Source organism: Oncorhynchus keta, chromosome 5 (genome assembly GCF_023373465.1).
Source record: "Oncorhynchus keta strain PuntledgeMale-10-30-2019 chromosome 5, Oket_V2, whole genome shotgun sequence".
Taxonomy (NCBI): Eukaryota; Metazoa; Chordata; class Actinopteri; order Salmoniformes; family Salmonidae; genus Oncorhynchus; species Oncorhynchus keta.
Genome location: NC_068425.1, coordinates 19,344,476 through 19,368,034, shown reverse-complemented (window position 1 = coordinate 19,368,034; position 23,559 = coordinate 19,344,476). Strand labels below are relative to the sequence as shown.

The 23,559-nt window shown below is 43.8% G+C and overlaps 3 protein-coding genes across 6 annotated transcripts; 1 reads left to right on the top strand and 2 right to left on the bottom strand.

Annotated features, from left to right (window-relative positions):
- Positions 1-162: 162 nt before the first annotated feature.
- On the bottom strand, positions 163-10,039 carry LOC127930042 (transcription activator BRG1-like). Its single transcript, XM_052518967.1, has 7 exons — positions 9,767-10,039; positions 8,352-9,242; positions 6,618-6,857; positions 6,295-6,430; positions 4,514-4,933; positions 4,144-4,242; positions 163-3,868 (listed from the first exon to the last, which is right to left on the bottom strand). The coding sequence occupies exons 3-7, from the start codon at positions 6,813-6,815 to the stop codon at positions 2,835-2,837; spliced, it is 1,887 nt and encodes a 628-aa protein (XP_052374927.1). The 5' UTR covers positions 6,816-6,857; positions 8,352-9,242; positions 9,767-10,039; the 3' UTR covers positions 163-2,834.
- A 65-nt stretch (positions 10,040-10,104) lies between these two features.
- LOC118384656 (galactose-3-O-sulfotransferase 3-like) lies at positions 10,105-16,314 on the top strand. 4 transcript variants are annotated; one of them, XM_035771360.2, is made up of 4 exons: positions 10,105-10,252; positions 14,348-14,517; positions 14,803-15,120; positions 15,318-16,314. In XM_035771360.2, exons 3-4 carry the CDS (start codon positions 14,966-14,968, stop codon positions 16,225-16,227), a joined length of 1,065 nt encoding a protein of 354 aa, XP_035627253.2. In that variant the 5' UTR covers positions 10,105-10,252; positions 14,348-14,517; positions 14,803-14,965; the 3' UTR covers positions 16,228-16,314. The 4 variants fall into 4 exon arrangements, with proteins under 4 accessions (XP_035627253.2, XP_035627250.2, XP_035627251.2 ...); XM_035771357.2 differs by having other exon boundaries at positions 14,259-14,517; XM_035771358.2 differs by having other exon boundaries at positions 10,106-10,252; positions 14,286-14,517.
- A 354-nt stretch (positions 16,315-16,668) lies between these two features.
- On the bottom strand, positions 16,669-23,415 carry LOC118384654 (cysteine protease atg4da-like). Its single transcript, XM_035771356.2, has 11 exons — positions 23,224-23,415; positions 20,379-20,619; positions 20,207-20,290; positions 19,903-20,076; positions 19,466-19,742; positions 19,303-19,370; positions 19,061-19,209; positions 18,877-18,955; positions 18,714-18,790; positions 18,322-18,441; positions 16,669-17,840 (listed from the first exon to the last, which is right to left on the bottom strand). The coding sequence occupies exons 2-11, from the start codon at positions 20,611-20,613 to the stop codon at positions 17,655-17,657; spliced, it is 1,449 nt and encodes a 482-aa protein (XP_035627249.1). The 5' UTR covers positions 20,614-20,619; positions 23,224-23,415; the 3' UTR covers positions 16,669-17,654.
- Positions 23,416-23,559: the final 144 nt, after the last annotated feature.

Sequence of the window (23,559 nt, the reverse complement as noted above, 5' to 3'; positions counted from 1 at the left end):
ATTCCGCAAGACACCAGTACCAAAATTATAGCCTACATTGCATACCTGGCCCATTGTTTTATTTGGATAGGCCTAAATTAAACATTGATTTATTAAAATAGGCGACTTGAGAATTGAGATACTTTTGAATACACACATGGATTTCAATAAACAAACATATAAGACTGTTCTATTCTCTTTGATTTAGTTCCTATTACAACTCAGATCAAATCAAACTTTATTTGTCACATACACATGGTTAGGAGATGTTAATGAGAGTGTATTCTAAAAATAATATTGAGTGGCAAAGGCTCCAGTGGTCATACATAATTCATAGATTCACCAAACATCTACGTTTCATTATTGCTGGTACATACAACTGGTTATGATTGCAGACAGAGAATGGGATGGTGCAGTACTAATTAGTTTGAGGTCGGGTGATTGTGGAGGCCAGGTCATCTGATGCAGCACTCCATCACTCTCCTTCTTGGTCAAATAGACCTTACACAGCCTTAAGGTGTGTTGGTTCATTGTCCTGTTGAAAAACAAATGATAGTCCCACTAAGCGCAAACCAGATGGAATGGCGTATCGCTGAAGAATGCTGTCGTAGCCATGCTGGTTAAGTGTGCCTTGAATTCTAAATAAATCAGTGTCACCAGCAAAGCACACCCACAACATCACACCACCTCCTCCATGCTTCACAGTGGGAACCACACATGCAGATATCATCCGTTCACCTACTCTGCATCTCCCGAAGACACGGCGGTTGGAACCACAAATCTCAGATTTGGACTCATCAGACCAAAGGACAGATTTCCAAAGTCTAATATCCATTGCTCGTGTTTCTTGGCTCAAGCAAGTCGCTTCTTCTTATTGGTGTCTTTTAGTAGTGGTTTCTGTGCAGCAGTGTCTGTTGCTTGAACCCTGTGAAGCATTTATATGGGCTGCAATAATTTATATGGACACTGTGCTATTTAACCTCCAAACGAGCTTCAATGCCATACAACACTCCTTCCGTGGCCTCCAACTGCTCTTAAACGCTAGTAAAACCAAATGCCTGCTTTTCAACCGTTCGCTGCCTGCACCCGCACGCCTGACTAGCATCACCACCCTGGATGGTTCCGACCTAGAATATGTGGACATATACAAGTACCTAGGTGTCTGGCTAGACTGCAAACTCTCCTTTCAGACTCATTTCAAACATCTCCAATCCAAAATCAAATCTAGAGTCGGCTTTCTATTCCGCAACAAAGCCTCCTTCACTCACACCGCAAAACTTACCCTAGTAAAACTGACTATCCTACCGATCCTTGACTTCGGTGATGTCATCTACAAAATAGCATCCAATACTCTACTCAGCAAACTAGATGCAGTTTATCACAGTGCCATCTGTTTTGTTACTAAAGCACCTTATACCACCCACCACTGCGACCTGTATGCTCTAGTCTGCTGGACCTCGCTACATGTTCGTCGCCAGACCCACTGGCTCCAGGTCATCTACAAGTCTATGCTAGGTAAAGCTCCGCATTATCTCAGTTCACTGGTCACGATGGTAACACCACCCGTAGCACGCGCTCCAGCAGGTGTATCTCACTGATCATCCCTAAAGCTAAAACCTCATTTGGCCACCTTTCCTTCCAGTTCTCTGCTGCCTGTGACTGGAACGAATTGCAAAAATCGCTGAAGTTGGAGACTTTTATCTCCCTCACCAACTAAACATCTGCTATCTGAGCAGCTAACCGATCTCTGCAGCTGTACATAGTCCATCGGTAAATAGCCCACCCAATTTACCTACCTCATCCCCATACTGTTTATTTGATTTACTTTTCTGCTCTTTTGCACACCAGTATCTCTACCTGCACATGTTCATCTGATCATTTATCACTCCAGTGTTAATCTGCTAAATTGTAATTATTCACTCCTATGGCCTATTTATTGCCTACCTCATGCCTTTTGCACACAATGTATATAGATTCTTTTTTTTCTACTATGTTATTGACTTGTTTATTGTTTACTCCATGTGTAACTCTTGTCTGTTCACACTGCTATGCTTTATCTTGGCCAGGTCGCAGTTGCAAATGAGAACTTGTTCTCAACTAGCCTATCTGGTTAAATAAAGGTGAAAAAAATAAATAATCTGAGGTGCAGTTAATTGCCGATTTTTGAGGCTGGTAACTAATGAATGACCATGTCTTAAAGTAAATATGGTCTATCATTTCTCTTTGATTATTTGAGCTGTTCTTACCATAATATGGACTTGGTATTTTACCAAATAGGGCTATCTTCTGTATACCACCCCGACCTTGTCACAACACAACTGATTGGCTCAAGCGCATTAACTTTATCAAGGCACACTTGTTAATTGAAATGCATTTCAGGTGACTACCTCATGAAGCTGGTTGAGAGAATGCAAAGAGTGTGAAAAGCTGTCATCTACTTTGAAGAATCTCAAATATATTTTGATTTGTTTAACACTTTTTTGGTTACTACATGATTCCATATGTGTTATTTCATAGTTTAAGTCTATACTATTATTCTACAATGCAGAAAATAGTACCTTTTTTTTTTAACTCGAACAAGTAGGTGTCTAAACTTTTGACTGGTACATATATATATACACATATATACACACACACACACACACACACACACACACACACATATATATATAGATACACACACAACCCAAAAATATATGTGGGATTGGAAATTATGCAGATATTTACACTGATAGAAGCCACAATCTATCTGCAACATTTGAGCTGATCTAACCCCCCTGCCAATTGTGTAGACTACATGACCAAAAGTATGTGGACACCTGCCCTTTGAACATATCATTCCAAAATCATGGGCATTAATATGGAGTTGGTCCCCCCTTCGCTGCTATAACAGCCTCAACTCTTCTGGGAAGGCTTTCCACTAGATGTTGGAACATTGCTGCGGGGACTTGCTTCCATTCAGCCATAAGAGCATTAGTGAGGTCAGGCACTGATGTTGGGCGATTAGGCCTGGCTCGCAGTCTGCGTTCCAATTCATCCCAAAGGTGTTCGATGGGATTGAGGTCAGGGCTCTGTGCAGGCCAGTCAAGTTCTTCCACACCGATCTCAGTAAACCATTTCTGTATGGACCTCGCTTTGTGCATGGGGCCATTGTCATGCTGAAACAGGAAAGGGCCTTCCCCAAACTGTTGCCACAAAGTTGGAAGCACAGAATCGTCTAGAATGTCATTGTATGCTGTAGCGTTAAGATTTCCCTTCACTGGAACTAAGGGGCCTAACCCGAACCATGAAAAACATCCCCAGACCATTATTCCTCCTCCGCCAAACTTTACAGTTGGAACTATGCATTCAGTCAGGTAGCTTTCTCCTGGCATCCGCCAAAGCCAGATTCGTCCGTCGGACTGCCAGATGGTGAAGCGTGATTCATCACTCCAGAGAACACGTTTCCACTGCTCCAGAGTCCAATGGCGGCGAGCTTTACACCACTCCAGCCTACGCTTGGCATTGCGCATGGTGATCTGAGGCTTGTGTGCGGCTGCTCGGCCATGGAAACCCATTTCATGAAGCTCCCGACGAACAGTTCTTGTGCTGACGTTGCTTCCAGAGGCAGTTTGAAACTCGGTAGTGAGTGTTGGAACGGAGGACAGATGATTTTTACTCGCTACGTGCCTCAGCACTCGAGCCTGCAGCCTGTACTCTCTCTCCTGGAGGATCTCTACTGGGTCCAGGCCATGGGGCTTCTGGATGGGCGTGATGCGGTTCTGTTTTTGGTGCAGCACCATGGGTGGGGGCTGGGGGGAGGGGGGAGCAGGCGAGGGTCTGCCAGTGGGCTGAGGGGGAATCAGCATCTGGGGGGCACTGGATGGAGCAGCAGCATTCACCATGGGCCCTAGAATACATGGCATTGAAAGAGTTATTAGTTCTACCATTAATTCCACAGTGTTTTGGTGCAATGATTATCTGTTAAATATGCGTGTATTCCTTGTTTAGTTTTTTATTTAACTAGGCAAGTCAGTTAAGAACAAATTCTTACTTACTAACCTTGTGATAGGTCTGGTGAAATTATCAGCACAGGAAAGAGAAGAACATGGACTAAAAACACTACAGACTAGTGCCTTCTCACACACAGGTAAATCACTGCCCAGGTGTCAAGCTGAGGCTCACCTTCGGGCCATTGTTTAGGGGGTCCATTGGTGGGCTGGCCCTGCATACCAGGAGGAACACCTGAGGGTCCTGGAGGAGGCATGTTTGGGCCTACCATTCCTGCAAGATGACATTAGATATGATCAGACACTACCTGGGCATTCATGCCTACTGAAGTCTAGTTAACGTAGAAAATGGTGCCTGAACCGAGAGCATGTGTTTGTAGTTTCACCACCAAGGGTCGTTGTTAAGCATTCAAATTATTTATTTGAGACAGACAGAATTTGCGTGTGATTGACTGTAATTATGTGCATTTGTGTGTCATTCATAGCGTTGCAAACCTCATTAACAGGCTGTGTAGCATAAACTTGCATGTGCCTACCCCACTCACCAAGTGGTCTGTTGTAGTTTGCTGGTGGCTGTCCAGGCCCCGCTCCAGGCCCAGAGGAAGGGGGCATGTTGGGCATCCCTGGCTGCTGCTGCATCCCTGGCATGGGCCTCTTGCCCTGCACAGCCATCTGCAGGTGGTCTGGTAGGGGCTGGCTGCGAGCCAGCATCTTGTAGGCCATGATCTGGGCCCTGAGCTGGTGCAGCTGGTTTTGGTTGAAGGGGGTGGGTCCACCAGGCCCAACCCCACCTGGCACAGAACCACCACTCAGGACACCACCGAGGCTCTGTTGGCCCATGGCCTGGGGGTCACCGCCCTCCATGGGGACACCTGGGCCAGAGGGCATCATGGGGCCGGGGCAGGGGCTGTTGGCTGGCACAGGGTTGGGAGAGTGCTCAGAACTCCCCAGTGGAGAGGGGTAGCCTGGGGAGGAGACAAAATCAAATCATATGTATTTATATAGCCCTTCGTACATCAGCTGATATCTCAAAGTGCTGTACAGAAACCCAGCCTAAAACCCCAAACAGCAAGCAATGCAAGTGTAGAAGCACAGGTGAGAAAAGTCATCTTCCCTGGGAATGGTAGGGCATGGTGGCGAAATGGATGCTAACAGACCAGAAGAAATGTTAATCAAATCCAGACTGGTCTTATGATTATGAGCTGGACTGGCGATACAAACACTTTACAAATCAGTCTCTAACAGACATCAAATAAAATGTATTTATAAAGCCCTTCTTACATCAGCTGATATATTAAATTGCTGTACAGAAACCCAGCCTAAAACCCCAAACAGTAAGCAATGCAGATGTAGAAGCACGGTGGCTAGGAAAAACTCCCTAGAAAGGCCAAAACCTAGGAAGAAACCTAGAGAGGAACCAGGCTATGAGGGGTGGCCAGTCCTCTTCTGGCTGTGCCGGGTGGAGATTTTTACAGAACATGGCCAAGATGTTCAAATGTTCATAAATGACCAGCATGGTCAAATAATAATAATCACAGTAGTTGTCGAGGGTGCCACAAGTCAACACCTCAGGAGCACCAGTAAGCCAGTGACTCAGTCCCTGTAATAGGGTTAGAGGCATTCGTCACATGCACACATTACAGCTGAGTCTCGCTCTCTGTACATATTACCTCAATACCCCCGCACATTGACTCTGTACCGGTACCCACTGTATATAGCTGCACTATTTTTATTTACTGTTGCTCTTTATTATTTGTTAATTTTATCTCTTACTTTTATTTTATATAAAAGGTATGGTCTTAACTGCCATGTTGGTTAAGCGCTTGTAAGTAAGCATTTCACTGCAAGGTCTACACTTGTTGTATTCGGCGCATGTGACGAATACAATTTGATTTGTCACCAGTCAATACAGGATAGAAGAGTCAACAGAAAAACACCCTCTCCTGTGTTACAGTATTTCAACAGCCCCTCTGTCCCTCTCTCCTTGGTGACTGAGTAGTTTTGTAGCAGACAGCTGCCACCAGCATTGTCTGAAAGGGGAATCCTCATGCCCCACCCCTCCACGGAGCGTCTGCTGCTCACGCTACCCAACAAAACGACAGAAGTGAAAGAGGAGAAACTAGCTGGTTGAGTTCACAGTACAAGTGCACACAAGTCTACACGAGTTAGCATTCTCTTTTTGGGTAATCAGCTTTAAAAACATTTGTGCTTAAGTCTAAAATCATAAGCACCATATTTAGATCATTAGCCTTTTGTGTAAAGCTCCTTCAATAACAGAGTCAATGTTTCCTCTATCCAATCTAATCAGTACCCCATGGTATGGTACCTTGTGAATGTTGATCCATGGGGCTAGAAGGGGGTCCCATTCCAATGTGGCCTCCACGTGGTCTCATGCCCATGCTCTTCATTGGTCCATAGCGAGGGTCATCAGACATGCCCTTCTCATGCATGCCTTCCATAGGCTGGGAGAAGACAACACACATTAATACATTGACATAAGCATGTGCTACTTAGACAGCACATACAGTTCTTATGTACAGTAAAGGATGAATAGATTAATGCAAAAAAAGTATCATAAAATGGTACCACAGACCATAGCAGACATTTAACATACATTACAGTTATGGATATGCCCATTTTCTGTCTTACTTTGTGCATCTGATGCATATTCTCCTGAGGATATCCTGAGGGCCCCTGTTGTGGGTGGGAGTGTCCAGAGGCTGGGGGACCTGGGCTGGGTCCCATCATGCCAAGAGCAGAGCCCGGGGAAAGGCTGGGGCCCCTCATGGCTCCTGGAGACGGGCCCGGCCGAGGCGTCCCTCCCATGGGGGGGTCCGGGGTGGACATTTCTCAAGTGAGTCTGAGAATGTGACAGCACCAAACTCCACTCTGCAGAGGACAAATGGCAGATGAGATACTGACCACTATTTACAACAAACCAACCCAGCAGTGGGGAGTAAAATGTAATGTGTACTAGTGATGGGGGGGATTGATACCATTACATATCGGGATACTGTTGACGATATATTGTATCGTTTTGACAATATTGCATTAGTTGGCTGTACCTAGGGTTGCAAAGGGTTGGAAACTTTCTGGTAAATTTCCTGAAATTTTTCCTGGGAAGTTAAGCCCTGGAATTTGGGGAATTTTGCTTAAATTCATCAAAGAAGTTAGCTTAAAACAGTGAACCTTTTTTTGTGGGATACATGGCAATTCTAGGTCTTGTGGCATATTTTGGTTAAACTATCCCCAATTCAATGGAATTGCAACCCTCTGCATGCACAGTGCATTCTTCCATCACATGTAGAGCTGATTCTCAAGATCTTGCACACTAATGAGATGCTATTCAGCCCACACTACTACACTGTCTGATCTAAGGACTACATGCTTTCTGGTAAGTTTTGATTACAATATTGGGTGGGGTGAATATTTTTTTTGTTAACTAGCAAATTGTAGCCTACAGAAGTGTGTTTAAATTATTTCTAACTTGTTAACAATTTCTGCTAGTTAGTTTTTGCTACCATGTGGGATTTAGCTCGCTTGAGCTGTTAATTCACCTGTTTCCATACATGTTTCATTTTAAAAGGAGTTATTTAATCTAACTGCTTAACTATTTATCTTTACATTGTAAAGAATTTTAATTGTTTTTTTACTATTTTTTTCTAATCTTTACAGGAAAATGCCACGGGCACCATCTGATGTTTGGAGACATTTCACTGCAGGTAACGCAGAAGGAAAAGTTGTGTACATTTGCAAATAGCGTGCCAAATCAGACTGCAACACAGATGCAGAATCATCTGGCCAAGTGCATCTGGCCAACTGGTTCATCTCTGATGCTCACAGGCAATGTGTATTGAAAGAGATTTCTGAATGTTCTTCGCCCAGCATACACCCCTCCAACCAGACATGCTTTATCTACTAATTTGCTGGATGCAGAGTTCAACAGAGTTCAAATCAAGATCAATCAAAGCATAGAGAAAGCAGACTGTATTGCAATAATCTCTGATGGGTGGTTGAATGTTCGTGGCCAAGGAATAGTTAACTACATCATCTCCACCCCTCAACCAGTATTCTACAAGAGCACAGACACAAGAGACAACAGATACACCAGTCTCTACATTGCAGATGAGCAGTCATCAATGACCTTGGACCACAGAAGGTATTTGCACTGGCGACAGACGATGCTGCAAACATGAAGGCTGCTTGGTCTAAAGTGGAGGAGTCCTACCCTCACATCACACCCATTGGCTGTGCTGCTCATGCATTGAATCTGCACCTCAAGGACATCATGGCACTGAAAACAATGGATACACTCTACAAGAGAGCCACGGAAATGGTTAGGTATGTGAAGGGTCATCAAGTTATAGCAGCAATCTATCTCACCAAGAAAAGTGAGAAGAATAACAGCACCACATTGAAGCTGCCCAGCAACACCCGTTGGGGTGGTGTTGTCATCATGTTGGACAGTCCTGGAGGGGAAGGAGTCTCTCCAAGAAATGGCCATATCATAGTCTGCCGATATGGACAGCCCCATCAAGAGGATCCTCCTGGATGATATATTTTGGGAGAGTGGTAAGCAGCCTGAAACATATAGGAGATTTGAGGGAGACAATGGCATTCTGTCTGATGTTCAGACTCTGCTTGCAGATGTAAGAGAAAAAATCCATACTGCCCTGCCACTTCACTGTTGCTCCAAGCAGAGGAAACTGCAGTTCTGAAATACATCAAAAAGCATGAAGACTTCTGCCTGAAGCCCATACACGCCGCAGCGTACATGTATGCTGCCAAGAGCGTTCTGTCTGGTGCATTGATCAACAAGGTCTATGATGTCATCACTACCGTGTCTCACCACCTTGGCCTGGATGATGGCAAGGTTCTTGGCAGTCTGGCGAAGTACACTTCCAAGCAAGGGCTTTGGGATGGAGATGCAATATGGCAGTCGTGCCAATATATCTCATTAGCCACCTGGTGGAAGGGACTTTGTGGATCTGAGGCTCTTTCCCCTGTTGCCTCCATTATCCTCCAAATCCCACCAACAGCCACCGCCTCAGAGCGCAACTGGTCCTTGTTTGGAAACACACACAACAAAGCACGCAACAGGCTGACCAATACATGGGTTAAAAAATTGGTGGACATCCAGGCAAATTTGAGGCTTTTTGAGCCTGACAATGAGCCATCCTCAACCAGGTTGGAAAGTGACAGTCAAGATGAGGCCTCAGAGTCTGATGATCAAGAGGTGGACATTGAGGAGGTCCAGGGAGAAGACATGGAAGCCTGAGAGGAAGACAACCAAAGCTTTAGTTTCATTTTAAAGATGTATGTTGAAAACGTTTTTGGGAGATGAGATGGATCATTGGGGATATTTTATTATTTATATTGGAAGGCTTGAATAATTTGTAATTAGGTCTACTTTTAAGGTAAACGGTTCATGTTTGTCTCCATATGATATGGTAAATATATCCAATGCATAAAACATCTATATTTAAATGGTATTAATATGAATTCCCAAGGAAAGTATCCACCTCTGAATATTCCCCATAATGTGCAACTTTAGACACACCTACTCATTCAAGGGTTTTTCTTTATTTTTTAAAACTATTTTCTACATGGTAGAATAATAGTGAAGACATCAAAACTATGAATGAACACATATGGAATCATGTAAATAACCCCCAAAAAGTGTTAAACAAATCAGAATATATTTTATATTTGGGATTCTTCAAAGTAGCCACCCTTTGCCTTGACAGCTTTGCACGCTTGTCATTCTCTCAACCAAAATTCACCAACGCTACACATACCTTTCATGTCCTTCTGCACACATAGGAACCTCCATCCTACACTGCTGCCACATGACCATTAGCATGACACACCTGTAACGTTAACATCGTAATTTATTCGGTACAAATAAAACATCACTTTGCCGGGCAAAGACTCAAAATCAAAAGAACACAACGACTCCTCTGTTTCTCCACTCAAGCCACACGGTCTGCGTCACACCAAACGAAGAGCATCACAAACACTGGGAATCTTCCCCTGGCTTCAGACTGTCCACTTTCACATTTACCGCTACCCCAGTAATCACTCCTTTTAATGGCGCCCTATGCTTGAGAGCAAAACAATACACATATCCTGACCCCAGACTTTTGACGCGAAGCGCCTGCTTCAACCTGGCCCAACACAGAAACACAAACAATCACAAGACCACTTCGGGTTTCCTTCACCGATTCCATACCACCCAACTCAATTTTCACCCACCCTGAAACCAAAAATGGATCCGCCAAAAGGTAAGGGTCCACTTTTTCCGTAATTTCACTCCTACGGTCAGACTAATCTTTATCCTAACCCTCCGTGTAATCCTCTGGCTCCGAGAACTTCACACCTACCACCTCCGATACTTCGCCCTCAATCACTTTCATTTATCCTGTCTTCGATCCAGTGTACAGATCACACTTTCTACCATTCTTCAACAAACCATCTCCCTTTTCCTCCACTTTTGACCAATTCAAACTCACCTTCCTCTATTTTTCCTTCCATTCGTCCTCCGTAATCCAAGTATATATCTCCTGATAAATCTAGGACGCCATTCCCCGGTCGCCCCAGCCCTCTGCATCCAGATGCGACACACACTTCAAATTTGATCACCCCAAACATTTCCCTCACCAAAAATAATGTTAACTCCTTATCGGTCATAACACTTTAAACACGCAGCGCGTAAAGCACCTAATGCGGTGCATAACTTGACTAGAAAGCTATCTAGCAGCAAAACAACCTCCGTTCGCTCCGTTTACAACATAATAGCACGCTATATTTGTTTGAGGTCAGAATCCATTCACCCATGTGATGGGCTACATTTCAAACATTGTTTTCTACATAATAAATGCGAATAAACTGGAACACTGCCAGACAGTTGGCTAACGTTAGCTAATGGTATGGTCTCTGCTAGCCGAACATGCTGTTTTAACAAAATGTATGGTGTGAATGACGTTGTTTTGCTGACTTGAGAGATGCCGCAAGAGTAAAAATATATATATATATATATATATTTCAGTTGATTGATCCAACCCGCATCCCGTACCCCGGCTTGAGTTAACTAGATACATTTACCAAAAACATGTATTAATTTCAGTCTGTCGCCACTGTCTGCAGAGAGAGACGAGTAATGTCGGTCCTGACTACCGTTCCTTCCCAACCCAACGATAACCAAAAGTGAAATTACGTATCATTAATCTGAACAAGGATAACATCGACGAAGTATTGACAATAAAACACCTGAATCTGACTTACATTGAAATCACCCTTCGCGAGTAGGTCCTTTCGAAGTATGTCGACGTGGGGGATGGGTGTACAAATTATTATAGAACAGCATTATTACATGTAGTAAAATAAGATCATGAGGCATCATTGTTGATAGTAGTCATTGACAATAATAATAATAGCAATTGAGCTCTGTTTACATGCATTTTTCTATCTGAATAAAATGTGCAATGTCAAAAAAAACATTGACCGTTATCAACACTAGCAATATTGACTCGTTTAATAACCACAGCCAAAGGTGCTGTTTTGTAGATTGGCATATGTACCAGTCCGCTTTACAGTAAAACAAAATATGATGATACAGGTTATTGAAATGAAATGCATTGGGACTCGATATAACCACGGAGAAAACTGGGCAGTGGTGGATAATCGACTCCAAAATAATCGATTCCTCAACTCCTTGCCTGTCGACTCCCTTTCCTTGGTGTCAAGCTTCGACTCCTAAAATTCAGTATTTTTGCAATGGAGGGAACTATTTCCCGGAGAACACAAATTCGCATCTTTCACCGCAAAGAAAGAGCGGGGGGAGGGAGATGGGAGGGGCACAGCCAGGCATGTCCGCTAGCAGGCAGAACTGTGCATCGGTAATCAAAATATGTAGGCTATTGCAATGCTGTATTTCACAATTGCTTGCCTTGTAATGTCTCGCGCAAATTCACGAAGGTCAGGGCTATCAATGAGTAGGCTGAGTTATTCTACACGCAACAGACCGAAGACCAAACACACACTAGCGTTTTTCATAGCGAAGAGAAAGAGGAGCAGGCAAGGGAGAGAGAAGAACAAACACCATTGTAAATACAACCCATATTTATGCTTATTTATTTTATCTTGTGTCCTTTAATTATTTGTACATTGTGTATATATATATATATATATATATAATATGACATTTGTAATGTCTTTACTGTTTTGAAACTGTTGTATGTGTAATGTTTACTGTTAATTTTTGTTGTTTTTCACTTTATATATTCACTTTGTATGTTGTCTACCTCACTTGCTTTGGCAATGTTAACACATGTTTCCCATGCCAATAAAGCCCTTGAATTGAATTGAATTGAGAAGATATGGGCAGGCAGAATGACTGTTAGACCATGCGCATAGGCTGTATCTTGGCAATCTGTATCTAGCTATGCCTCGTAAATTACCAAAACTATATTAAAGTATATATTAGGCCGTCAGCGAGTATGGCTAAACTGATCTTCATAGTGCCAGTGAATTGAAGTTGAACATCGCCAAATGCATCAGTTAAATTAGGCCTAAATGCGCAATAAAAATGATTGCCTATAGTTTATTTAATGAAACTCTGGCTGGCTTTTGATGACCTAGGTCAGGGCTCCCCAACCCTGTTCATGGAGAGTTCCTGTAGGGGTTTGCTCCAGATCCAGTTGTAGCCCAACTTGATTCCGTTTATCAAGCAGCTAATTATTGAATCAGATGCGCTAGATTAGGGTTAGAGAGCCCTGTCCTAGGCAATAGTTCGCAAAGCAGGATCCCCACTGAACTTCAAGTAAATGGAAAAATTCACGTTCTCCCCCATATACACAATCAAACGTGTATATAGCGTTCAGCATCTGAAATCAGCAGGATGCGGGGCATTGTTATTAGGAAGGACGTCATGAATGGATCGCAAAAATAATGGTTATGATCACACTTCATCAATATAAATATTATGGGTAGACCTATATTTTTGTCAACGCACACTTGGATAATAATTACAAAACCAACGTCTTTAGTAATACCCGTCCGAATAGGGCTATAACATGTCAAATAATAGGCTTAACAGCATCGAGTGCGCAGTATCATCTATCGCATGGGATCTGTGGAGGCTGCACACAGCAGAAATATCACTGAAATATTATGTAACTTATTACACATCACCTTCTATAATCAAACAAAATAGTCATTTAATATTCAACTGGTAGGGATCATGCTCTTGCCAGTCCTCTGAAACGCAAATATAATCTTCCTACTAGGACTGCAATAATGAGGTGGTGCGTACATGTGTGTGCATCCTTTTCAGCGTGTTTTTGGAGTTGAGCAAGAGCCAAATAAGTGGCGACTCATTTCGACTCCGATCACAGGAGTCGGAGTCGACTCCAAAAATCCTGAAGTCGCGCACCACTGGAACCGCGTTCATCAAGACAAAACTTTTTACATTATTTGATTTGATTTAACCTTTAACTAGGCAAGTCAGTTAAGAACATATACGTATTTACAATGACGTCTACCAAAAAGCCTCCTGCGGGGACGGGCCCTGGGATTAAAAATACTAAATAAATCAGGCATTTCTAAGTCATGGCATTTCTATCTGCAACGTTTTTGTAATGAACATGGCCTCCTCACAGGAGGGTAAGGGTTACCCGTTTATCACCGGTTTTATTATGAGCCAATAGTATCTTGACATGTAGCATTTTAACCAATTGAATGATAATGCACATTAAGGGTTGATGAGGAAAGCAACGCCCCCTCCAATATCAGACCCGTCCCTTTCAATGAAAAGCACTGTCAATCTGTTTGCCACAGTCATATCACACACATTCATATAAGAAAATGGTGAAATACCATAAAAACAAGGGTGTCGTTAACTTGTTTGTATATGTGTAGGCTATTCTTAAAATACATTTTCATTGTTGCACACCTTGATTTAGGCCTAGGTGGTTTTACTATTCTTTGTGTTGGGGAATTTTGTGTTCTTATTTATATCTCATTTATTGTATGTATTTATTTTCCTTAATGTCCTTGTCTCTTATCCAATTTAGCTTTTAGTATTTGGCATCCCTGATATACAAAAACAGTGATTGCTGCTCTTAACATGTGAATAAGGACATTTAGCCTTGTCATATTGCAGTTGCACCTTACACAACAGCAGCAAAGCTTGAGAATAGACATTCTCAAATCGTATGTTAGTCAAAAACTCAATCATGGCTTCTTGGCTGGAGAGTTGCTGGCTGGCTGTGTGACGTCTCACTGAGCCAGCTTAGAGGGTGAGGTCAGGTCTGTCAGTTTCTTTAAGCTCCGGAACCCAGTCTCACCTTCAAAGTCCCAGAGTCTATTTACCATGCTAGGAGGGAAGAAGGTTCCAGAGGAAAGTGTTTCGGGTGGGCCACAGAAAGGAGACGACCCTCCGCTGGTTGTCCACCCAACTTTGGAGACACCGTGTGATGGGTCTCCTGATGGCTTTGTGTGTCACCTTGTTACTCATGCTCCTGGCTACTCAGTCATTGCAGCATCCAAGGTAAGGGACAGTCTGTCTCTCTCTTTCTCCCCACACCATTATGCACTGTATGTAGCTGTAGGTGGTGGTAAAACTAATAGATTTAACTCAGTGGTTATTGTGAAAATGTACCAGAGAAACACTACATATATTTGCATAAATGCATTACAGATTAAAAAAACCTTTCAAATACAGAACTGATTAATGAGGAGTTTGTCATGGCATACAGCTAAGCTACATAAATCCTGTTGAGATTTTATTTACCTAGATGTCTGTTGAAATCCTCTCTCTTTCCTATGTCGAAAGCCACTGTGGTGGGCACAAGGGCCATAAGGTGTAGGAGAAGGGAGCACTTTCCGACAATGCTCCTCCAAACACCCCCATCCCATCCCACACTGCCCCTAACAGCAGGAAGGAGGTTCAGACACCCAATCTGCAGCATCAAAGAGATCCCAATGGGTACACCTTTATGAGGACAAGGAGGAGCCCTCCACCTGTAGCTTTCCTCAAAGCACACAAGACTGGAAGCAGCACTGTTCAGAATCTGATGTTCCGCCTTGAGGAGAAGGAGAACCTCACTTTCGCCTTCCCCTATTACGCATACCAGTTCAGCTACCCAGATAGGTATGGGCACGACTACCATCTCCTGTAAGATACGGTTACCTCTATTCATCTGATGAGTAGATATGTTCTATTGCAATGTTCAGATGATCAAATATACTGTCAGGTCTCTGGTACATTTGGAGCCTCTCCATTTGGTGGATATTAACTGCAGATAACTTTCACTGCTTTAACATGTTTAACCTTCCTTATGGCTCCAGGTTCCGAGTAGACTTTGTAGATGAGCTGCCACCGGGTTCCTCTCAGTTCGACATGCTCTGCAGCCACATGCGGCTGGACCTGGGACAGCTGAAACAGGTGATGCCCAAGAACACTATCTACATCACCCTGCTGCGTGATCCTCTACATACCTTTGAGTACGTTTTCAGCTACTACACTTCCACTGTACCTGCCTTCACTCTAGCCAAAAAGGCAGCTGACACAGCTAACAGGAAGTCAGCCCTCTCAGTCTTCCTGGAGGCCCCAGAGTCCTACTGGGACCCTACAGAACCTGGAAATGGCCTAGCCAGGAACCCTATGAGCTTTGACCTGGGCCTCAGCAGCCAAGAGTGGAACGCATCCTGGCCCATGGAGCTGACTCAGCTGGAGGAGGCCTTCCAGCTGGTAATGATTGCTGAGCACTTTGATGAGTCTCTGGTTCTCCTGGGGGCTCTGCTGCAGCTGGAGCCTGAGGAGCTGGCCTATGTGCACCTGAATGTCCGCGCCCCCTCGGACATCACCCCGATAGAGGACGACACCAAGGCCAGGCTCTGGGCCTGGAACAGTCTGGATGTGCTGCTCTACAACTTATTTCTGCAGGTGTTCTGGGAGAAAGCTGAGCAGTATGGCCCGGGGAGACTGAAAAGGGAGGTGAACCTACTGAGGGCCTCCACACAGAGGCTCAGACAGAAGTGTGTGGCCAGAGGAGGAGTGCCCCCTGGTGAGCTGGAGGACCTGGTCAGGCCCTGGCAGACCGACATAGTCACCATCCTGGGATACAAGGTACGAGGGAACCTGACTCTGCAGGAAGAGGGGCTCTGTGTGCGACTAGTGCTGCCTGAGCTACAGTACCACTCTCACCTGTATTTCCAGCAGTATGGCCATGACATGAGGTCCATACCTACAGACTAATGTGCAGCACTTTCCCTTTTAGATACTACACTGCTCAGAATTTCTGCTTTTGATGCATTTTTCCAATAAACCAGAAATACTAACATTGTTAGGTCTCTTTCCAAATGTATTTTTAAATGTGGTTCTTGTTAAAATACTACAACGACCTTAATTCAACTCCTAGAGACCTAACCAAGAGATGAAGCTAAAAGAGGCATAGTTCAGCCATAATCTGAGAGGAAATGGCATAGCTCTCTACTAGAAGCTTGAGGACATTATTTTAGCTACAATCATTACATTTTTCAGTAAAGTATTAAGATTTTTTGGGTTGGGGAGAAACCCCTCTTCAGTTATCAAACAAATGTATTTATCAAGCCCTTTTTACATCAGCAGGTCACAAAGTGCTTTACAGAAACCCTGCCTAAAACTCCAAATAACAAACAATGTAGAAGCACTGCAGGGTATCCGTTAAACATGTAATTCAAATTTGTATGGCCTAAACTAAAATCAGTCTGATGAAGTTGACTGAGTTACTGAGCTTTTATTGAGTGCATTGTGCCACTCATTTTCCATGTAAAAAATATTCATTCCAAAAACAGGGCAAATGCAACCCCATATTGCTCAGAATGTGCCTCTTTGTTGAAATTATTATTTTATACTCTCCCCACTCAACCACAGAAAACCAACACATCTCTAAGAAGACAAATTGATTCCTTCACCGGTTCCATGTGCACGTCACAAGGTCTAAGGAATCCAATTTCCTAATCCATTCACAGAGCAGACATCCTGTCACATGATGTCAAACAGCAGCTCAGAGCCCAGATTGTGCAGCATTAGACTCAATACAAAGTAGTTCAACAAAAGGTTGTAGTGGAGAGGACTATGGGATGAGCAACCTATCTACACAATGATGAAATGGGGTCAGTTACTGTCTTTCAGCCAGGCATAGAGTCACCCATGACTTCATGTAGAATAATAAACAACCAAGTTGAAGGCAGGTTATTTAACGTAAGAACCTCAAAACCATACTGATATCAAAACCTTAAAATTAAAAACAATTATATAAAAACCTTCATTTAAAAAATATTGTTACATTCATAAAAACACATCCCCTTAAATCAAATAATTAGCCCATACTAATAAATACACAAGAATAGTGTCATTGGCCTGTTCTATTCAGCAACACCTCACCCAGCCTGGTTATTGCCTGTGGAGGTTGGGGATAAAGGCGTTTGCTGGAGCATGTGCCCCATCAGTAGCTGCCACTGATAAAGCTCAGTTCAGTAACTGTGTGTATGAGTTGGTATGTGAATTATGTTCCCTGCTGGCCACATTCAGTCAGTCTGTTCACAGCACCCTTAGCGGAGTTGCCAACAACCGGATGTTCTGGTTTTCATGGATACAGCTAATTCAACCTAGCTTAGAACTTTTATACCTGCTATGTTAATTCACAATAACACAAACTCATCCATGCTGTTGCTGTTATTGGTCCTTCTCAGCCTCGCCTTGTCCTTGGTCAGGATGTGGGTGATAGAGTTTGGGGGTGCATCACTCTCATCCTCCTGCCCCCCATCCTGTCCCTGACCCTCTGCAATGGTGAAGATGGGGTACTTTTCTGTTGATGATGAGAGAGCCTGGGGAAGAGAGATGGTTCTCTCATTCATCTCTAGAAGAGCTCTTATTTTTCCCCTCATCTCAATTTAACCATTAACTGTATTATAGACATACTGTAAAAGCAATAATGTACTTGGCTCCTTGCAACTAAAACATGTTCTGCACAAGTTATATAGCATACTCTTCATATATGCATATTTGATCTCAAGAGTAAACAACAGCATATTGTCCATGGTTCAAATTCATAGCCAGACATGGACACCACAAGTAAAATCAAGTTGGTCACATGCACAGGATACCAGGTGTAAACGGTACAGTGAAATGCATCCTTGCAAGCTTTCCTCAACAGAGCAATACCCATTTATAAAAAGAATACACAATAAGTAATAAAGTAGTAACAAAATAAAAAAAATAGTTTGGAAATATATACACAAATAATATACAGTATAGCGTAGATAAATAGTAGCAGCAATAGTGCCTGTGTGTGTGCCCCCCACATACCGTGCTAACAGTTGAACACAGTAACTCAAATTCCTTCTGGCTCTTGGCATAGAAGCCTATAGTGCAGCTGGGATCCATGCGACTGAAGGAGATCTTCCTGGGACACTTACAGTGAAACGACTGCAGGGGGAGTGGAGAGAAGGCCCCATTAAGGCGAGAGATGGTGGCGTCAGGGTAGCCCAGTTTCTAGACCGAGATTTTATCTTGATTGTATCACGAAAGCGTGGCCAACAGGCACAGACAGGTCGGTAAATAAGTGGCTTAGTGTTACACTGCTAGACCGAGATACAATCTTGGTCTAAGACCTGGGCTAGTGTTGTGGATATAGAATAATGTATAGGGTTTGCAAACAACACAGACAGCCTAAATAGAAAGAGAGCGCCTTCCATTACCTCTAAGGGGAAGTTATCCTGTGTAATATCTACTGTGGACTGGCTGTAGTGGGGGTCCAAGTACAGCAGCTGTTCGTCTAGCACAGGAGACATGAGCATGGTCAGAGTGAGGGTACAAGGAAGGTAAAATGACAGAATGACAACAGGAAGACCATACACCTACCTTGGTACCCAACGAAGAACAGAGAGTGCTTGGGTTTGCCACCAATGATTCCAATGCAGCATTCTAACCTCAGGAGATTCTATGGAAATAAAAACAAGAATGATTTACCAATCTCTCACTGTGTTCTGTGGTTGTCAGTGTCTGTGTGCATGTCTCTAGCATGTTACTCTGACTTGACACATACTTTGACACATTTGATGTAGGTGGTGTTGAGGACTTCTCCTCCCAGGCGCACAGGGACCAGGATGATGACAGACTTCCAGGCTGGACTGGGTCCTGTGGAGCCCTCAGATAGAGGTCTCTCACACAGCCTCACCACATCATCTATGTACACTACACAGGGACCACATAATGATACCACCTATTACTATAGTCTGATGGGCACCCTGCCAAATAGTGAGAATTAAATAACAAGGGAACACTCACCAGTGCAGTCCTGTGCTACATACACTGTCAGATTGGACACCTCTGCTGATGCTGCGTCAACAGCCTTACTAAAACAAACAGACACCCCACATCACTAAGGGAAGATGTATTGTATGGAATGCAGATGGCTGGGAGGGGGCAAGTTTAGCTTCTAAGTTCTCACCGAAGAATGTGTGCTACGATGGAGGGGCCGTACCAGTCCCCTGCCTTCTTCCCTGCGCTTGTGCCCTGTTCCACCAGCTGGTGCAGCCCGAACGGGGCGATGGGATGGTCCCCAAACCAGGACACCACCCGTCTGTGAGTGACCTCAGTCCGGCTCTCCAGGAAGGACACTATGCTCTTCCTCCTTCCCTTCTTAGTCACCTCTGGACCCAAGGAGCGAGACTCCTGTACCTCCATGTCATCTTTGGACACATGGTTGGCAGAGAGCCAGGTCCAGCCTGGCAACAATAGAGAGACAAGCGACAAGGCTAAGTAGTGATAAACTGTAGTAGTGTGTTACTCAGGAGATACTTTGAGATGCTGCTGGAAACATGTACCTGTATGCATGTATATATATGTGTGTGTCTCCCACGCGCACAAGTGTGTTTTGTCTTTTACCTGGCGGCAGCAGGTGTAGCAGCAGCCCCTGTGCCAGCAGCATCTGTCCACTGCGCAGCATGCAGCCCCACCCACTGTCTGTGGTCAGAGAGGAACCATCCAGCTGTGGGAAGCCCCGCCTGTACGTCAGCCACAGCAGAGTGGCAAAGGCCTGGCGAAAGCACTCCCTCTCCACTGACAAAACAAAGGACAGACACTGGTCTTGAATATAGAATTTTTTCAAATCCAGTTACATACCAGTTTACCATTAGGTGTGGGTCTTTTTAAAAGGGTGGAGTTACGCAACCAACAGAACATCTCTCACCTCCATGACTGAGCAGATAAGACTGTCCAAGCATGGTCAGAGGAGAGGTCTTGCTGAAGCGGGCCTTTGACTTGAACGACCAGCCTGGATGGGCAAAGGAAAACAAACTATAAAATGACAAGCAATAAGTGACTGGTCACTGTTAGGTCAAAAAGGTTTTAGGCACATATACCATATTTGACATTGTTCCATGCCGACACCAACTTGGACTTGAGTCTGCCTCTCTCCTCAGGTTCCTCTGGGTCATCCTGGCTCCCATCAGAGCCCTGAGTTCCCAGAGACATGGTGGAAAGGTGGAACCAATCATCTGGAGGGTCACCCTCAGGGCACTGGCCCTCACAGGGAGAACTGGGGTTCATGACTACTGGGCTTGTCCAACTGTCTGGAGGTCGTTTCCTTATTGCCATATCAACCTGAGAGTGGACACACCATTGAGTATTCAGCTAAGAAGAAACCTTGATTACCATCAGGGACAAAGCTCAGATGTAAGCTGAGAGATATTGGCTGCACAGAACATAGCTTATACTAAGTCTTCTCTCCAGGAAGTAGCTACAAACGTATGTTAAACTGCATCACATGTTAATAATTCCCCTCAGTGAGTTAGACTGAGGGCACGTGACTAGCTTGTGATGACAGTAGGAATTTCAGACATGGGTTTCTTTCAAATAGATAGACTAGAATGTTGTTGCTAGAAGATACCAACCCTACCGTTAGGCTTGTTACACTGAGCTCGAAATGCAATCATGGTTAAATTAAGACAATGGGGAGCCAGTGCGAGATATGGGTCAGAATATAAATATCAATGTAGAGATGGGATATGTATTATTACTAACATACGCTAGCTAGCATGAGGATGAAAAGGGCAGTTTTCCGGGAAAACTAGCAGTATTTCAATCTTCTCGATGCATCAATGTGGATAAAGCTAAAACTTGGAGTACAGTGACATCACCCATCCCTGCATTGAGGTATGTTTTCTGAGCCATTTCTCCAGCTAGCTCCACAGTGTTTTAATGTAATCATGATTGTGTTCTGACCCCAGTACAGCTCAGTTTAAACAATCGTAACGGTAGGGTCAGTATCTTCTGGAAAATAATTGTGATACAGCACTTTCTTTTCAGGAGACACTGAAAATGCAGTTACACACACAGAGCTCCATCTGCCTTCACATGTAGCTAGTATCCAACTGTTTAATATACACTGAAAGATTTTATAGCTGGCTAGTCTATAGCGCATTCGGAAAGTATTCAGACCCCTCGACTTTTTCAACATTGTTACGTGACAGCCTTATTCTAAATTGGATTCAATATCACCCCCCCCCCCATTCATCTCTGCGGATCCTCTCAAGCTCTGTCAGCTTGGATGGGGAGCGTTGCTCCACAGCTATTTACAGGTCTCTCCAGAGATGTTCAAATCGGGTTCAAGTCCGGCCTCTGGCTGGGCCATTCAAGGACATTCATAGACTTGTCTCGAAGCCACTCCTGCATTGTCTTGGCTGTGTGCTTAGGGTCAATTGTCCTGTTGGAAGGTGACCCTTCACCCCAGTCTGAGGGCCTGAGTGCTCTGGAGCAGGTTTTCATCAAGGATCTCTCTGTACTTTGCTCTGTTCATCTTTCCTTGATCCTGACTAGTCTCCCAGTCCCTGCCGCTGAAGAACACCCCCACAGCATGATGCTGCCACCACTATGCTTCACCGTAGGGATGGTTCCAGGTTTCCTCCAGACGTTGAAACTTGGCATTCAGGCCAAAGAGTTCAATCTTGGTTTCATCAGACCAGAGAATCCTTTAGATGCCTTTTGGCAAACTCCAACCGGGCTATCATATGCCTTTTACTGAGGTTTGGCCACTCTACCATAAAGGCCTGATTGGTGGAGTGCTGCAGAGATGGTTGTCCATCTGGAAGGTTCTCCCATCGCCACAGAAGAACTCTGGAGTTCTGTCAGAGTGACCATCAGGTTCTTGGTCACCACTCTAACCAAGGCCCTTCTCCCCCGATTGCTCAGTTTGGCCGGGCGGCCAGCTCTAGGAAGAGTCTTGTTGGTTCCAAACTTCTTCCATTTAAGAATGATGGAGGCCACTGTGTTCTCGGGGACCATCAATGCTACAGAAATGTTTTGGTAGCCTTCCCCAGATCTGTGCCTCAACACAATCCTGTCTCTGAGCTCTACGGACAACTCCTTCAACCTCATGGCTTGGTTTTTGCTCTGACATGCACTGTCAACTGTGGGACCTTATATAGACAAGTGTGTGCCTTCCCAAATCATGTCTAATTAAATTGATATTTACCACAGGTGGACTCCAATCCAGTTGAAGAAACATCTCAAGGATGATCAATGGAAGCAGGATGCACCCGAGCTCAATTTAGAGTCTCATAGGGTCTGAATATTTATGTAAATAAGGTATTTTATTTTTAATACATTTGCAAACTTTTCGAAAAACCTGTTTTCACTTTGTCATTATTGGGTATTGTGTGTAGATTGATGAGGAAGCTCATTTATTTAATCCATTTTAGAATAAGGCTGTAACGTAACAATGTGGAAAACGTCAAGGGGTCTAAATACTTCAGAATACACTGTATATCAGTAACGTTAGCGAGCTAACAATCTGTGATACGTTGTGTGATAAGTCAGCACCTGAATTGTTTAACGTAAGTAATAATATTCGTGTTGACAACCAGCTAACATTACAGTGACACGCCTAGGGTTCAGGTACATGTTTCAACATTACAGATGCATAGTTAAGATTTTTTTCCAACACATTGGCAAGCACGTTGGTATTCATTTGTCACTGGCGAGCTTCTTGCCGGCTGAATGTGTTCTAACGTTGCATTGTAAAAATATAGCTTTCAAATCTTAAGCGAACTCAATGCAGGCTTAATGACTTGCTAGTGAGTGAGCTAATAACTAATTGACAGCGGGTTAACTTGCTAGCCAACGATATCCATGTCTTTATTATATTCTGTAAACATTAGCTGTTCTCTCCTGAGCTCTTTATAGTTGGTCGATAATTTGTCCTCTTACCTTTATTTACATATCTGTCATCTTGTATGTTTCACTTACAAACTAACGTTACTGTCAACAAAATAAGCGTCGGAATTGGAAATGCCTTCCAATAACAAGTTATCCCATGATTAGCTAGCGGCCTGACTTCCTGTTTGTCTACTTGGCAATCGGTAGCGTGATTGGTCAATGAAGGACCAACGTTTCATTTACCCTATGCATTTACCCCCATTTATTTACTCCGTCCACAGCGGGGTGTTCTGCATGACGTAACGTTTTGGAAAGTTCATATATATATATATATATATATATATATATATATGCTACGTTAAAAAAAAAACATGCCTATCTGACGTA

Bases quoted from the DNA above. Each gene is read 5' to 3' on its own strand.
- LOC127930042 (XM_052518967.1), bottom strand. From the start codon at position 6,815: ATGTCCACCCCGGACCCCCCCATGGGAGGGACGCCTCGGCCGGGCCCG. The intron at 6,431-6,617 runs GTAAGACAGAAA...GTCTTCTCCCAG, and splicing joins ATATGCATCAGATGCACAAA to CCTATGGAAGGCATGCATGA. The intron at 4,934-6,294 runs GTACCATACCAT...TCTCCTCCCCAG, and splicing joins CATGGATCAACATTCACAAG to GCTACCCCTCTCCACTGGGG.
- LOC118384656 (XM_035771360.2), top strand. From the start codon at position 14,966: ATGAGGACAAGGAGGAGCCCTCCACCTGTAGCTTTCCTCAAAGCACAC. The intron at 15,121-15,317 runs GTATGGGCACGA...TTATGGCTCCAG, and splicing joins CAGTTCAGCTACCCAGATAG to GTTCCGAGTAGACTTTGTAG.
- LOC118384654 (XM_035771356.2), bottom strand. From the start codon at position 20,613: ATGGCAATAAGGAAACGACCTCCAGACAGTTGGACAAGCCCAGTAGTC. The intron at 20,291-20,378 runs GTATATGTGCCT...TTGCCCATCCAG, and splicing joins ATGGAACAATGTCAAATATG to GCTGGTCGTTCAAGTCAAAG. The intron at 18,442-18,713 runs GTAATGGAAGGC...CTCCCCCTGCAG, and splicing joins AGGATAACTTCCCCTTAGAG to TCGTTTCACTGTAAGTGTCC.